Below are 15,189 nucleotides of genomic sequence, written 5' to 3'. Positions count from 1 at the left end.
TTCCGCGGTAAGGTCACCTATCAGTCCCAGCCTCTACGAAAGAGAAAATGTGCTTGCATCACCGTCCCCCTCCCCCAGCTCCCGCACCAGGCCCAGTGACTGAGAGGAGCTCCTGCACCAGCTCGTCGTGTTTGTTGTCTTGGCAGCAGTTCAAAGAATGAGGGGGAGGGAGCGCGAGCGAGGAAGCGTGGGCGTGCGTGCCGAGTGACAGTTACTGCGCCTGCGCACAAAGGAGGCGGTGGCGGCGGCTGGACGGGGACTGTCGAAGAATCAAGTAAATAGGGAACGTGGAATCACAACGGTTGGCTCGGGCGTGACGTCACCGGCTTTGCGAAAGGAGTCTGTGACGAGAGGCGGGAAGCCGCGGGCTGTGGGGATAGATGCTGCTTGTCGGCGCCCGTCCATGTTGTGCCCGCACTAGCCCGGCTCGGCACACGAGGGGTTAAGGCCCGAGTTGTTGTGAGCTTTTGGCAGTCTAGAAAGGGGGGCTGCTCTGGTGACTGAGGCCGCAGCCAATAGCCAGGCTGCTTCCCTTCCCCCCTTTCCTCTCCCTCCTCCCCCTCCCAGGAGCGGTGCAGCTGAGGAAGGCGAGAGAAGGAGCTTCACAGAATTCCTCCTCCTCCTGATCCCGGGATCCTGGGCGTAGTGTGCATGTCTCCTGCCGGACCTCGCTGCAGCCAAGGCGGAGGGCGCCGCCGCCCAGCTCCCCGAGGCTGACTACCCCCCCTTATCGCCGGGGATCGCACCTTCTCTGTACTGCGGATCTGAGCGGCCCGATCTTTCTTGCTATGTCATCCGCCACGGTGGCCGCCTCCCGGAGACAGTCGTGTTACCTGTGTGACCTGCCCCGGATGCCATGGGCCATGATCTGGGACTTCACCGAGCCCGTGTGCCGCGGCTGCGTCAACTACGAGGGGGCCGATCGCATCGAGTTTGTCATCGAAACGGCCCGCCACCTAAAGCGGGCGCACGGCTTCCAGGACGGCCGCTCCCCGGGGCCGCCCACCTCCTCGTCCTCCTCCGTCCCGGCCTCGGTAAAGCCGCAACTCAGCGCCAAGGAGATGGCGCAGATCGGACACTCGGTGGGGGGCCCCGATGGCGTCTCCCGGGCCCCGCAGCAGCCGCAGTGCCTGGACCGCTACCCACTGGAGAGGCCGCCGCCCCGCCTGGCCTCGGATTACGGCGTGGGGCGGCAGGTGAACGGTATCCTGCTCCCTAACGGCTTCCCCAAACCGGAGGAGCCCCCCGAGCTGAACCGCCAGAGCCCCAACCCGCGCAGGACTAGCACCGTGCCCGCCTCTCTGGGGGCCCTGATGAACGGATCCCCCATGGCCGGACGGCCGCCTCCTCTGGGTCTCTCCGCCGCCTCCCTGGTCGCCGCCGCCACCTCTGCGGATCTGGGCGGTAAGCGGCCGGGATCGGTTTCCAGCAGCGAACACGACGCCAAGGAGAAGCACCGGGCGGACAGCTACTCTGAGCTGGGGGACAACCACAAGGGGCGACCGGAGGACTGGATCAACAAGCCCAAGACGGTGCGGGACACGCTGATGGCCATGCAGCACAGTCACCCGCCATTCAAGAAGGATACGGGCTCCGGGAGGGTGATGGGCTATGATGCCGGCAACGCAGCCTCCAAATCGGGTATGAGGATACCGTACACTGTCCGTATGCAGCTAGAGAGCACCGTGTGAACACCGGCAACGTGTTAATGTGCTGATGCAGCAGTTCCTGCCCCAGTGTGTACTCTGCACTGCACGGCCTGCCGGTGTGTGTGCCTGTATACTGCCGGTGTGTGTGCCTGTATACTGCCGGTGTGTGTGCCTGTATACTGCCGGTGTGTGTGCCTGTATACTGCCGGTGTGTGTGCCTGTATACTGCCGGTGTGTGTGCCTGTATACTGCCGGTGTGTGTGCCTGTATACTGCCGGTGTGTGTGCCTGTATACTGCCGGTGTGTGTGCCTGTATACTGCCGGTGTGTGTGCCTGTATACTGCCGGTGTGTGTGCCTGTATACTGCCGGCCTGCTGGTGTGTGCGCCTGTATACTGCCGGCCTGCTGGTGTGTGCGCCTGTATAATACTACCAACCTGCCCGTGTGCCTGTATACTGCCTGCCCGCCCATGTGCCTGTATAATACTGCCTGCCCGCCCATGTGCCTGTATAATACTGCCTGCCCGCCCATGTGCCTGTATACTGCTGGCATACCCGTGTACCTGTATAATACTACCAGCCTGCCTGTGTGTCTGTATACTGCTAGCCTGCCCTTGTGCCTGTATAATACTGCCTCCCTGTCGGTGTGCCTGTATAATACTGCCTGCCTGCGTGTCTGTATAATACTGCCTGCCCGCGTGTCTGTATACTGCCACTAGGTAGACTGGTTCCCTCATTACAAGTTGCACTGTACACAGCTGACGCTATTGCCCCAGGGGGGCGTGGCTTGTGGTGACTAATTGTCACAGGATAACTGCTTTCACTTTTGCACTTTGTAGTGTGTGTGGTATGTGGGGTGCACCACCATTGTATGGAGAACTGAAGTGACTGCATATGGGCAGGGTATTGCCTGGAGATGGGAAGGTTGCAGATATTTCATGGTGATGTGAAGAGTTCAGCACCTCCAGTATGCAGTGGTGGTAATACAAGGTAAAGACTATGTGGCGGGGGTAATGTAGGGTAAGGATTTGGCACGGTGGCGGGGGTAATGTAGGGTAAGCATTTGGCACGGTGGCGGGGCTAATGTAGGGTAAGCATTTGGCACGGTGGCGGGGGTAACGTAGGGTAAGCATTTGGCACGGTGGCGGGGGGTAACGTAGGGTAAGGATTTGGCACGGTGGCGGGGGGTAACGTAGGGTAAGGATTTGGCACGGTGGCGGGGGGTAACGTAGGGTAAGGATTTGGCACGGTGGCGGAGGGTAACGTAGGGTAAGGATTTGGCACGGTGGCGGGGGGTAACGTAGGGTAAGGATTTGGCACGGTGGCGGGGGGGTAACGTAGGGTAAGGATTTGGCACGGTGGCGGGGCTAATGTAGGGTAAGGATTTGGCACGGTGGCGGGGCTAATGTAGGGTAAGGTGCTGTTAGTAGCTGTAGACCTGGGGATTTTCCATGAATGTGTTTTTTTGTGCGTTTGCTCTTTAATTAGAAACAACAGCTGTAGCTGTGGCTGAAGTGCGGATTCTAGAGGCTGAGCTGTAAGGGCCTGTCCCTGGGCGGCAGTGCAGTGTATTTAATGTGCTTATGGGTTTAGTTCATTGCTGATTAGAGCCAGAAACCATTGGCGGATCCACATCCACTAGGTGCTGGGATGTCAGCGGTAATATACATACGAATCTGTCACCTGGTCTCTTCTAGGGCCATACATGTCACATGAACATTGGTGAGACTGCTAGTTTCACCATTACTATACAGAGACATTCTGACAGGTGACAGCAGAAAAAGAGACCTGGCAATTGGATTTCTTCATGCACAACCCTTTGTTGTAGGAGAAGTGTCGCCATCAGAGGTGTCTGGCACCAGCTACTTCCCCTATGGAGAGCATGTGTTTGGCCGAATCTGCGTGTCTGGAAAGGGTTTAGAGCTAGAGCTGCAGCTATGGAAGGTGTGTCTAGGTGCTGCAGTAGAGTGAAGGCTTGTTGCACATAACCTTTGAATGGCGGTGTAACTCCAGATGTGTCCTGTAGTGGCAGAGAACAGTCTGGTAACAAGTTGTAGTGTCTTATTTGGTATATATTGCCTAATCCCCAAGGTTGTGTATTGTGAGTACTCTGCCTTTGCTTGTTTCCTTTCTGTGGTGTTTTTTTTTTCTTTTTTTTTCTTTTTTGTGGTTGTCTAAGTATGTAAAATGTCATAAGGTGACTGGCCAGGGCCTGTTGTATACAATAATTGTGTAGATGAATCCGTAAAGGCCGTAAAAGGCCAGTATCTCTCTTGATGTAGGATCTCATTGACTTGTGTTCTGCTGAGGCGGCTGGGACAGGTGGTGCTGTGTGCGATCCGGTCAGTGGTGTAGAATATAGCAACGTGTTTCTACCCCATGTGGAGAGAACTTTACACTTAATCTAGATTTGCACAGTGCGATGCTTTGTTGTACCTGGAAACTAGTGGAATAATGTCTTTTCCTTGGGGAATATTGCTAATGGTTTTACCCCTCAGTCGCGGCAATATAAAGTGATGTTCTATGGACGTACACCAGGCATGGCAGAGCAGGGATCCATGTCGCTCTTTGATGTAGTTGAAGCCTGTTTGGGTTGTCGCCCTACCTTCTCATGGCCAGTACTATTCTCAGTTTTCCGTTGTAGTCATCTTGGTAGGGGAAGGCTCCACAACTGTGAGCACAGAAGAATCTTTTATATTTCTTACCATCTTGGGTGCAGTGTGAGGTCACTTTTGAAGCTCTGTTTGGGGTGGGAAAACAGCCTTACGGTCCATTTTGCTATGTCTTCTTGTGGTGTTGCCGGGGTTCCCTGCTGACTTCAGAGCCTCCACTTCCGAGACAAACTCTTAGGAGTGACAGCCCACTCAGCCAATCACTGGGCCATGGGCTGTCCTATCTCAGTCAGTGATTGGCTGAGTGGCTGTCATTCCTGAGAAAAGTCAGTGGGAAGTGGAGCCTCTGCTGCAGTGGCGGGGGAGAGGTAAGCATAGGATGTTTGTTTTATATCTACCAGCACAGCAATATATTAAAAAATGATGAAACCAAATGTAATTTTTCCTCCTCCCCTTCTAGCCATTATTTCCCATCTACAGACCCATATGAGAGCTTTCATTTTCCAGGCCCAATTGTACATTGTAGTGAGGCTTCATTTTCCTTCTCTATGACACCCTACAGTGTATTCTGTGGGTCAGTATGATTCAAACCATACCCAATATATAGAAAAAGTCACTTTTATTACAATATTTATTCGCTTAAAATTGCTCTTCTCGCCCCGTTTTTTTTTAAATTGCTTATACTGATCAGGTTGCTCTAGGGTCCATTTACACAGAAAGATTATCTGACAGATTATCTGCCAAGGATTTGAAGCCAAAGCCAGGAACAGACTATAAACAGAGCACAGGTCATTAAGGAAAGCCTGAGATTTCTCCGCTTTTCAAATCCATTCCTGGCTTTGGCTTCAAATCTTTGGCAGATAATCTGTCAGATAATCTTTCTGTGTAAATGGACCCTAAGATTAGTGCTCTGCTGGTACAATCTGCCTCAGGCAGACTTGATCAGCAAAGTTACTATGGCAGGTATAGAGATCTAGTGAAGCTGCCCAGCTTACATTGTAATAATGATCAATCCCCAATTGTGTTGTGAAGGTGCTGATCGGACACAAGGAACAAGATCAATGATTTAGGTGACTAACATCAGTGTGATCATCGATGTCGAGCATTAGCAGTGACTGCTGGCGGCTGCTGAGCCTGCTTCATACCTCCCTGCCGCCTCTTTACTGTATATGTACGGCAAAGAGCATTAAGGGGTTAAAGTAAATCTGTCAGATGCATTTTACATTTTAAAATGTTAAGAGGTACTTCTGTAATGTGCAGTGTGTCGGAGGCTTTTACCAGGCTTCTATACAACTGCACACTGAACTGCCTCCTTGCTTCCCCTCCCATCCCTTATCCTGCTGGGAGGATTGTCAGTCAAGCAGAAATACACATACCGGGAAGAATGGTACCAGTTGCTGTCACCTGTGCCAGTGTGGGAGGGGGAGTGAGGTTTGGAAAGCCTCTGACACTTTGCACAGGAAAGTATTTTCCTACATTATGGAAGCACAGATGAGTATATGAAAGGTACCATGTGTCTCAAGCTGTCTAATAGTGTCAGCAACGTGAAACATAGCTGACAGATTCACCGCTATAGCCTGGTGGTGGATGCAAAGATGACAGAATTCAGGCAAAAATTTTATGCCCATGTTGAGATTGAAAAATTCATGTTTCTTTCAATACTTGCTGTATTGAGCATTATGGTGTCTTATTGTGTTATTGTCTTGTGCAGCTCAGTTGTTTTTATGCTATGGGTAAGATTACCAGTGTCAAGAACTATTGTTCTTAGAATTCCCCTCCCAGACATTGCCTGTGTATACAGCTGCCTGCATGTCTATTTGTTATAAGATACAGTGCTGACACCTACAATAGGTTCTGCTTGTGACGCATGCCCCACCAGATAGCTGGCAGCAAAGAGCACTGAATGTGGGACCTCACATGAGGAAGGAGGAGACTACAATGTGTCAGAATACAGGGCGGTTATCACCTGGATTGTGGTCATGTGACAGTACGTTTAGAAAATGACTCTTACGGTATTATTATTGTGGGATGTTTGTTTGGTTTGAGCATTATTAGGCTCCGTGCACACCAATGCCGCCAGCCTCCCTGTCATAATGAGTGTATGGGAGGCTCGCGCGCCTCCTCTCCCTGCGCTAAAGAATGAACATGTTCCCATAGACTGTCATTATTACATGCAGGCTGGCGGCATTCCGCGGCGAAGAATTCCACCACTTTTGCCCTGAGTGCACAGAACCTAAGGGCCTATGCACACTGAGCAAAAGAGGCGGATTCCGCTCGAAAATCCGCCCGTTTAAATTGAGCTAAGCACTTTTCCATTGTTTTCAATGGGCTTTGCGCTGTACTTTTGACACAGCCGGATTTTCGTCTGTAAATCTCCATCGTGGATCCGCTTTCCGCCCAGGTACTAGTACTTTGGGCTGATTCCGCTAGAGGAATCTTTTAGAATCAACGGGGCTTGAATTCTGCTCAAATTTCACCAGAGCAGAATAGAAGAGGAATATCAAGCAGAAATCTTTCCTCTTCAATTCCTTGTCTTTTGCTCAGTGTGCAGCTTGCATGACTTAAGGAGACCCCTGTTTAATGTCATGGTGACTGCAAGTGTCCAGAAAGGCAGGGTCTTGTTTCATGCGTTTTCCTGGCCTTCCCTCAGCCTTTATTGACAGCTGTATCAGTCATAGGTGAGTGGGGGGGCTCCTTATACAGTGAGATCTCTGGATGAAACTAGAAGACCCCGCCTCCTGGACACTTGCTGTGACCAGGGCATTAGACAAAGGCTTCCTTAGTCTTGCAAGCTGCAGCAGTTTTGATGCCTTAACTCATCTTACAGATTCCCTTTAATCAGTACAGATCAGTCACAGCTTAAAGGGAATATGTTATCTGTAATACTTCTAACTGCTGACACTGTTTGATGCTTTTAGCACAAGGACCTTTCATATATAACACATGGTACCTTTCATATATCTGTCTGTGCTTCCAGGAGCTCAGGAAGATCTGGAGCTCAGGAAAGCCTCTGTGACCTTCCCTTTTATATAATATGATTTTTCTATGTTCTGGTAAGACGGTTGTTTGAAAGTTACTATGTGTCTCCTTGCTCTAACAATGTTAGCAGTTTGGAAAGTGAATATAGTTATATTCCCTATAAAGGGATGGTGTCACGAAGCAAAGAAGGTAAAATCATCTTTATACCACATACATATATGTTAAGGAGAACACAGGTGCTGTTTTAAAGCGACTCTGTACCCACAATCTGCATCACCTGCCAAACGGACCACAGGACAGATCTTGGATTAAAAGCAGCTATCCGAAGGTACAAGTGGTTTGTGGGGGTCAGATTGTGGGTACAGAGTCGCTTTAAGCTCACATCCCTGTACCATCTTTCTTCCTAATGGCTCTATTCACCCTCTGATTTCCTCGCTGTGGCCATGCAGCAGTGCAGACACCTTCCCTCAATCCAATCAGTAAATGCAAAGGAGCACACAAAGATTTCTAACTTTTTTTTAAACTTCTTACTTTTTGTCAAGATTCAGTAATAATGAAAGCAAAAATCTGTTCCTTTGCATTTACTGATTGGACCCCAGGTGTTCGCATTCATCTCAAGGGGACAGAGTCTGTTTATAGTCGACTATTTTCATGTGGCTTACTGTAAAGCATATTACTAAATGCAGTTCAAAACAGCTCAGGCAAGATGGCAGCCCCCATAACAATGTACAAAAGGGAAATAAAAAGTCAGAAAATAGAAACAGATTACAATAAAAGAACAATTTTTAGTATCCATATCTAATCCGTAAAAGAGAATGTAGGTTTCACATTCCCTTTAAAGGAGAAGTTCAAGCTCTGACTTTTTTTTTTCTTCAAAAGCTGAGGAGGTGGTGGTTGAATTTAACAAAATGCACCTACCTCTCTGACTACAGTGCTGGGGTCCGCTGTCCTCCGGTTCCTGGTCCTCTGAAAGCTTCCTGGTCTGAGAGGTGACCAGGGTCGTGACTTGTCATTCCCGCTCGGCCAGTCAGCTGCCGAGACGAGACCCCGCTACGGCCACTGACTGGCTGAGCGGGCCTGACACGTCACAACCTGGGTCCCCAGATGGTGGTTTGGCTGTTTTGGGATACAATTAAGTCCAGCAATATGGGGAGAGTGAAATAAATGTAATAAACAAGAATTTAAAGAAGAAATTAAAAGAACACATGCACCAGAGTTGGGGTATGTTCACACTGAGTAAATCAGGCAGAATTTCGCGGCGGAACTCTCCACCCGCCTTAGTGCCATAGCCTGTCTATGCTCCGCTCTCTGCTTAAAGAATTGACATGTCAATTCTTTAGGCGGGGAGAAGACACCCTGCAGCGCTACCACTCTCCGCTCTGAGTTAGGGAAAAAGAGTCGAACTTATAACTTATAATGGAGCTAGAATTGGAGTGCAGCAGCGCGGTCCTCTCTCCCGCTCGTTCTCCCAATTGGTACGGGTCTGAACACTTGGACCGGACCGATCAAATGTTTTTATGACATGTAAAAAGTTTTTTTTTATATAACAGTGACACTTTAAAGAGAAGCCAAAGAGGAAAAGGTTACCACCCTCCATGAGTGAGGCATCCATAATATTGCTCCCTAAACCTGGAAAAGACCCTTTAGACACCAAATAATTTAGACTAATTTCCTTAACAAACAGTGCTGCTAAAATATATGCCAAGGTCCTTTTTTATTATATATATATATATATTTATACATATATATATATATATATATATATATATATATATATATATATATATATATATATATATATATATATATATATTATTATTTATTTTTTTTTTTAAAGAACCCAAATATTGCTCTTCCAAGAATTCTGGAGCTAATGCCTGAGATTGGAAAATATTAAGGCCTATTAATAAACTGGTCTAATTCCATAGTGATGTCTCTGGACCTTAAATGTTCTATCTCATTTCTCCTGTTGTGAAACTTGGGCGAAGGGGAAAGCTTTAGTTACTTAGGGATACAGGTATCAAGAAAAATAGCAATTTGAATAATTAAATACCAAAATAATTGTCAAACAATATAGAGAAAAAAGTGGAAAATTAACGATTTCAGATGCTGCCAGGATAACTTTAATCAAAAAATTTTTCCTGCCCGAATTATTGTGTGGGTTCAGTGCAGCACTGGTTTGGGTGCATACAAAGTATTTATAAATAAAAAATAAGAGCAGCACCGAACGCACTAGTCTGGGGGCGCAAAAGAGTGCGCATGAAGTTAGAAAAACGTAAAAGGGGAGGATTGGGTGTTTCAGATGTGGAAACGTACTTACTTTCTTTACAAACTGGCTGGCTAACTGGAAGCAAAAAAACTTGTATATTGCAATTTTGTAACAGAATAGATATTTTTCAAATTCTGCTCCAGGAGGTCCTGCTTCAGTCACTGAGTGAGACCTCAGGAAGCCTCAGATGCGGCCGCATCGTGGAGCAGGTAATGTATCTTCCCAGTGGCAGGGGGTTAATGGGGCGGCGCTTACACACTCGCAGCGGGATGACCATCCCACTGCAAATATGTTATCACATTGACACTGACAGGAGAGGTATCCGTAGCAGAAAATTCGCTGCGGATACTTCCAGTGTGAATCTTGCCTTAAAAATATTTTCAAGGAAAGTTTGCTTCAGTTCTGACACTCTCGCTCGGTTCCCAAACAGTTTTTTGGCACCCAGTCTTGAAGTACAGTAATACCTCTGTGTTAGAAAGCATCTGAATGCGAACAGTTTGGTATTGGAACGAAAATTTACCCGGGAGTAATGTTCGGAATTCGAACTTTGCTCTCTATCTGAATGTTTTTGTGAGCGTGGATCTTGGGTTGTTTGCAGCAGGATGTGATTTAAAACAGCTGCTCGTTGATTTAAAGGGGCATTGTGGAGATAATGTGTTTAAATCACATAGTGCTATAAAGTAATGTAGATGGCCTACGGTTCCAGGACTTACAGGCTACTGTATGCCAGACAGTATTTGTCATTCCATCCGGGTTCACACACTGCTCTCCTCCCTTTCCCGATATGTATATTTTTAAAACCTGAGACGGTTGCATGCTTGGAAGCTAATAGCAGCCCTGCTTCTCTGGTAACATGCAGTCACATGAGCCTTCACATGGCCAGATGGGCTGGAATTGCTTCTGCATGTGTGCAGCTCCTTGCTGTAGAACACATGTACCGAGAAGAGGCAGGATAAAGCAGTGCAGCTCCAAACATGAGACAGGTTGTCCCAAAGATTGTCGCTGACCCAGAGGGAGCAGCAATGAGCAGTGTGTTGACCCAAATGGAATGACCCACCTTCTGCCTGGCATACAGTAGCTTGGAAGCCCTAGAACCCTCCATGACGGTACCCTATACCTGCACAATACACATGCAGCTCTACTATATCATACACACAGCTCTGACACACCTCTGCTACATCAAATACCTAGTCAGCCACTGACATGCACACACACATTTATTTCATATTGCCCCTACTTATAGTACTGTGTTTCTAGGGATCCCTTTTCAGTCATGTAACTACGCACATGGTATTACTGCAGATCCTTTAATTCCTATGATTCTTCTACATGTAGGAGTCTGGATGTGATGCAAATCACAATCATATTTTATTGGTTGTCGGTGCCGATCTCACTGATCGGTTTTGGCAGATTGAGGTAGAAGACCGTTCACCCAGCTGTTGGGCACATCACTTAATTGGCACAGTGCCCAACCATTAGGTAATCATTCAGACCCCCCTGTCTTCCATTGTAAGATAGGCACTTTTTAGCAAAATATTTTATAAAAAGAAATATACAGTAATTTATTATGTTATAGAGGGACTGTGTCTTTATCAAGGTGTGGTTTGTTTTTGTGTATTTTTTTTATTACCACAAATTTGCTTTCTGGCAAGAAAAAAAACACTAAATTTTTTTATGCATTTCCGAACTGTAGACATAAATGCCTTGTTAATAAATGGACGAGTTTCTGAAACAGCGGGCTAGACTCATAGGGCCGAAGATGCTGGTAATTTTCTCTACCTTCCGTATATAACCTGACCTTCCCTACATCCTCAGTGCGTTTTTTTGTTAAATATGTAAATAGTCGATTTTGGCACACGGGGGGAGGTGGGCTACAGCCGTCAGTGCACCGATCTGCCTGCTACCTCCTCTTCTGAGGACTGTAGCCACCACCTGTGCACAGAACCGCCTAATTTACATATGAATAACATGGTGCTAATGAAGAATACTACTTTCATTCTTGCCATCATCGGCCCTATGGGAGCATAACAGCAGGTTAACAGTCTAATCCTGCTCTTAAAGTTTCCCTTTAAGCCTGGCAATGCTACCTTCACAATCACAAAGTGATGCAGGACAAGAGCGCTCTATGCAAGGTGGGATTGGCATCTCTGGTTCTGCACTCAGGATATACATTAGTACTGAGGTATCCCCCCCAATATCCCAGAAAGGCTATTTATTTTCTAGTGTGTGGAAATGTGATATGTTCTGAGAGGCCTGGATGTCTGCCGAGCGTGTAAATGAGAAGAGTAGACAGCACTTCCAAAAATACCCCAAACATTTAATATCGCAGCTGGTATGCAATTTTTTATTTTATTTTTTGATTCAGTTAAAACCCAAGCAACCCAGTTACATTGCAGTATGAGGCAGGAGGTGTAATGCTACATTATGACACTTTGTAGGTGTAAGGCAACTATACACCTCCAAACATTGCCGGCCAAATGATTGCTCAGCTGACAGTTCTCTCCCATCTTCCCCATGAATGGACTTTACTGTGATTATGAGGAAGGGGTAAACCGCAGCCACACAGCTCTGCCAGTGGATTATCTCTCATAGAACAAAGGGGTAAGACAGTGAAATATCATCTGCTCGACCCCTATTTCCAATGACGTCATCTGTTGGTGATGTGTCTGGAGAGGCTCAATCACTGACGGCTGCACCTGCTGCGAGAAGCAGCTTCAGCCATGTAGTGTATGGGGACCTTTAGTGTTTGCTTTTGGGTATGTGGTCATGGCACCTGTTGCTATTACTGTTTGGGAGGACTTAAATGGAACCTGTCCGTTTATGATGACGTCATAGGGAGAACTTCTCTGCCAGCTGTGACTAATGCTAATATGTAATTTAAATTACACTGTGTTACTGTTGCTGCCCATGCCCTGACCACTATGTTGCCTCATCTATTGTGGTACCCATGTCCTGCCCACTGTGCTGCCCCTGATGCTTACTTAAAGGGGTTTTCTGATTTCAACTTACTTGTCCTCTATTTAGTAGTACTTCCATATGTAAGTGCTACTAGGTTTAAATAGAACATGTCAGGTCCCTGGGGCCTCAACCTGGAACTTGATGGGTCAGAGCAGTGTTTTGACACTGTTCTATGGGCACCCTGGCCTCCCCCAGAACAGACAGCCATGAAAGTGTGAACTTTTCAGCAATATGTGGTGTGAATTTTTCAAGTAATAAGTGAATCATTTAGAAGCTCTCGTGTAGACGACCCCTTTATTGCTTTCAGCATTAGCCGGACTTGCTCTTCTGTGTGCACTAACGCATTCTATCTCTGTTTATTTCCTCTAGGTGCCCGAGCCGCTCGGAAGAGGAAACCTTCTCCAGAGCCAGAAGGGGAAGGTGGTTCTGTTAAGATAAATGGCGATGGACAGTCTTGGCTGCCAGCAGCTGATGGTCTTAAAATTTCTCCAATGACTAGTACTTCTTTCATATCTCCCCCTTCTACCGTCTCTCCTCATTCCAACCGTACCACACCACCAGAAGCTGCGCAAAATGGCCAGTCGCCCATGGCTGCTTTAATATTGGTGGCAGATAACGCTGGCGGCAATCACGCTTCAAAAGATGCTAACCAGGTCCATTCTACAACTAGACGAAACAGTAACAGCCCGCCATCCCCTTCCTCTATGAACCAAAGAAGAATGGCTGCAAGGGATGTGCCGAGCCAACTTTCTAGTGGAGGAAGCTCATCCCATGCAGGAATGGAACAGGTGCACCCCCCAAGCATTCCTGATTCTTCCATACCAAACAGTATACCATTGTGCTGCACTCTTTGTCATGAGCGTCTCGAGGACACGCACTTTGTACAGTGCCCTTCAGTACCTACTCACAAATTTTGTTTCCCATGTTCAAGGCAAAGTATTAAACAGCAAGGATCATCTGGAGAAGTATATTGCCCAAGTGGGGAAAAATGTCCCCTGGTGGGATCAAACGTACCATGGGCCTTCATGCAGGGAGAAATCGCTACAATTCTTGCTGGGGATGTTAAAGTGAAGAAGGAAAGAGACTCTTGACTTTTTTTTTTTTCTTCTGCTTCGTAGCCACCATAATCTCTTACTAAACTTCTTACAGTGGGGATGTGTGTGAGATACATTGAGAATATATATCTAATATATATATATATATACACACACAGGATAAATGTAGACTGCATAAACATGGCTGTATAATTTTTAATTTTTGAATACATTGTGTTTCTATTTTTGAAAACAAAGGTATGTACTGATCAGAAAGGTATTCTTTGTTATTGTTCTTTGCAAGTATTTGTTCCTATCCAGTGACAGTTCCTGTTCCGTGTAGGCTGTGACTTGAGATGCTTTTTAGAGCACTTGGAAAACAGAAATGCTTTTAGCTGTATTTGTATGCACTTGTTAAAAATGCCAAATACATTTTATGACATTGTTAATTGTCTCTGGTTACTCATTTTCTTTGAGATTAAGCTTTTTTAATTGTAAAATTTATTGATGTAATTTGAACCACTGGGTGATGTTTATTAAAAAAAATCTTGTTCACCAAAGCAATACTTTGAGTATGGTAATTATTTAGCTGATCAATACGTTTTGTGTATATATTATATTGACTTACAGTTGTAAGGAGATTTCTATCTAATATGTAAGTTAGCTGGATACATGTTCCTCAATACTACATTTTATGTGATTTATGGGTGGGAGGTTCTGCAATTTTAGCCATTTTAAGGGGCAACCTGCAAACTTGTGTTACAAGGTTTAAAGGGGTTATCCAGTGCTACCTCAATGGAACTGAACAGCAAAACCCTGCCCAAGCTGGAGACAAGAGTGGGGCTGTATCTGGAAGAAAGAGGCCATGTTTTTGTAGCGCTGAATAACCCCTTTAAATCTTTAATGGAAACCAACCCTTTAAAGTATATGGTATGGTATAATGAAGCCTCCTGCATCATGTGCAAACGTGTAACTGACACCTATGAGCAAATAAATGTGCCTTATGTAAACTACTCTCAACTAGTCGTGTGGATGTTCCTCAGCACCAAACTAGTTACGGATGGCACGTTCAAGTTGTAATCCGGCATCAAGGGGAACCGTCCCTGATGACGCTCCCAGAGAGGTGGAATTACAGCCGACTGAAGTGTGCCATCTGTGACTAGTTTGGGCCCGAGGAACATCCACACGACTAGTTGAGGGTAGATTATATATGGCACGGGGCATTTACTAACTTTATTTTCAGGGGTATCTGCAGAGCTCATAGGGGTCTGTTGCGTGTTTGAAAACAACTCAGGGGGCTTCATTACACCATGTGAATAGCTTCCAGGGCGTTTTCGCAGAGATTTGGTTCCCTCTTAAGGACTTTTTACTCGGAGTGATTATCGGCAGGGTGTGACAGCGATTAGTTGAGGAGCAGGAAAATGCCTGATTCTCACCTAATCTGGTCTTTAGAGCATGCTTCAAAATGTGTTGTTGGACGCACATTTCGGCCATGTTCACACAACGTGTCACAAAACGCCCAGTGTTGGTGAAGATCATCCCGGCCGGCACTGCAGTACCAGTCGGATGATCTTTATTTGTGCTAAATTGGGATGTGGGCACATCTGTGTGCCGGAGCCTCACTCTCTATTGTGTCACCTGTCAGGCTTGTGTGGCCACGATTCAATGAACAGCGGCTGCACATAACTG

General features: G+C 46.7%; 1 protein-coding gene across 1 annotated transcript; it reads left to right on the top strand.

Moving 5' to 3' along the window:
* The first annotated feature begins 224 nt into the window (after positions 1-224).
* On the top strand, positions 225-14,064 carry IRF2BP2 (interferon regulatory factor 2 binding protein 2). Its single transcript, XM_069955517.1, has 2 exons — positions 225-1,641; positions 12,836-14,064. The coding sequence occupies exons 1-2, from the start codon at positions 789-791 to the stop codon at positions 13,555-13,557; spliced, it is 1,575 nt and encodes a 524-aa protein (XP_069811618.1). The 5' UTR covers positions 225-788; the 3' UTR covers positions 13,558-14,064.
* The last annotated feature ends 1,125 nt before the right edge of the window (positions 14,065-15,189 follow it).

This window comes from Dendropsophus ebraccatus, chromosome 15 (assembly GCF_027789765.1).
Source record: "Dendropsophus ebraccatus isolate aDenEbr1 chromosome 15, aDenEbr1.pat, whole genome shotgun sequence".
Lineage (NCBI taxonomy): Eukaryota > Metazoa > Chordata > Amphibia > Anura > Hylidae > Dendropsophus > Dendropsophus ebraccatus.
This window is presented reverse-complemented; position numbering and strand designations above follow the sequence as displayed.

Excerpts from the sequence above, each read along its gene's own strand:
- IRF2BP2 (XM_069955517.1), top strand. The coding sequence starts at position 789 with ATGTCATCCGCCACGGTGGCCGCCTCCCGGAGACAGTCGTGTTACCTG. Across the intron at positions 1,642-12,835 it reads CAACGCAGCCTCCAAATCGG|GTGCCCGAGCCGCTCGGAAG; the intron begins GTATGAGGATAC and ends TATTTCCTCTAG.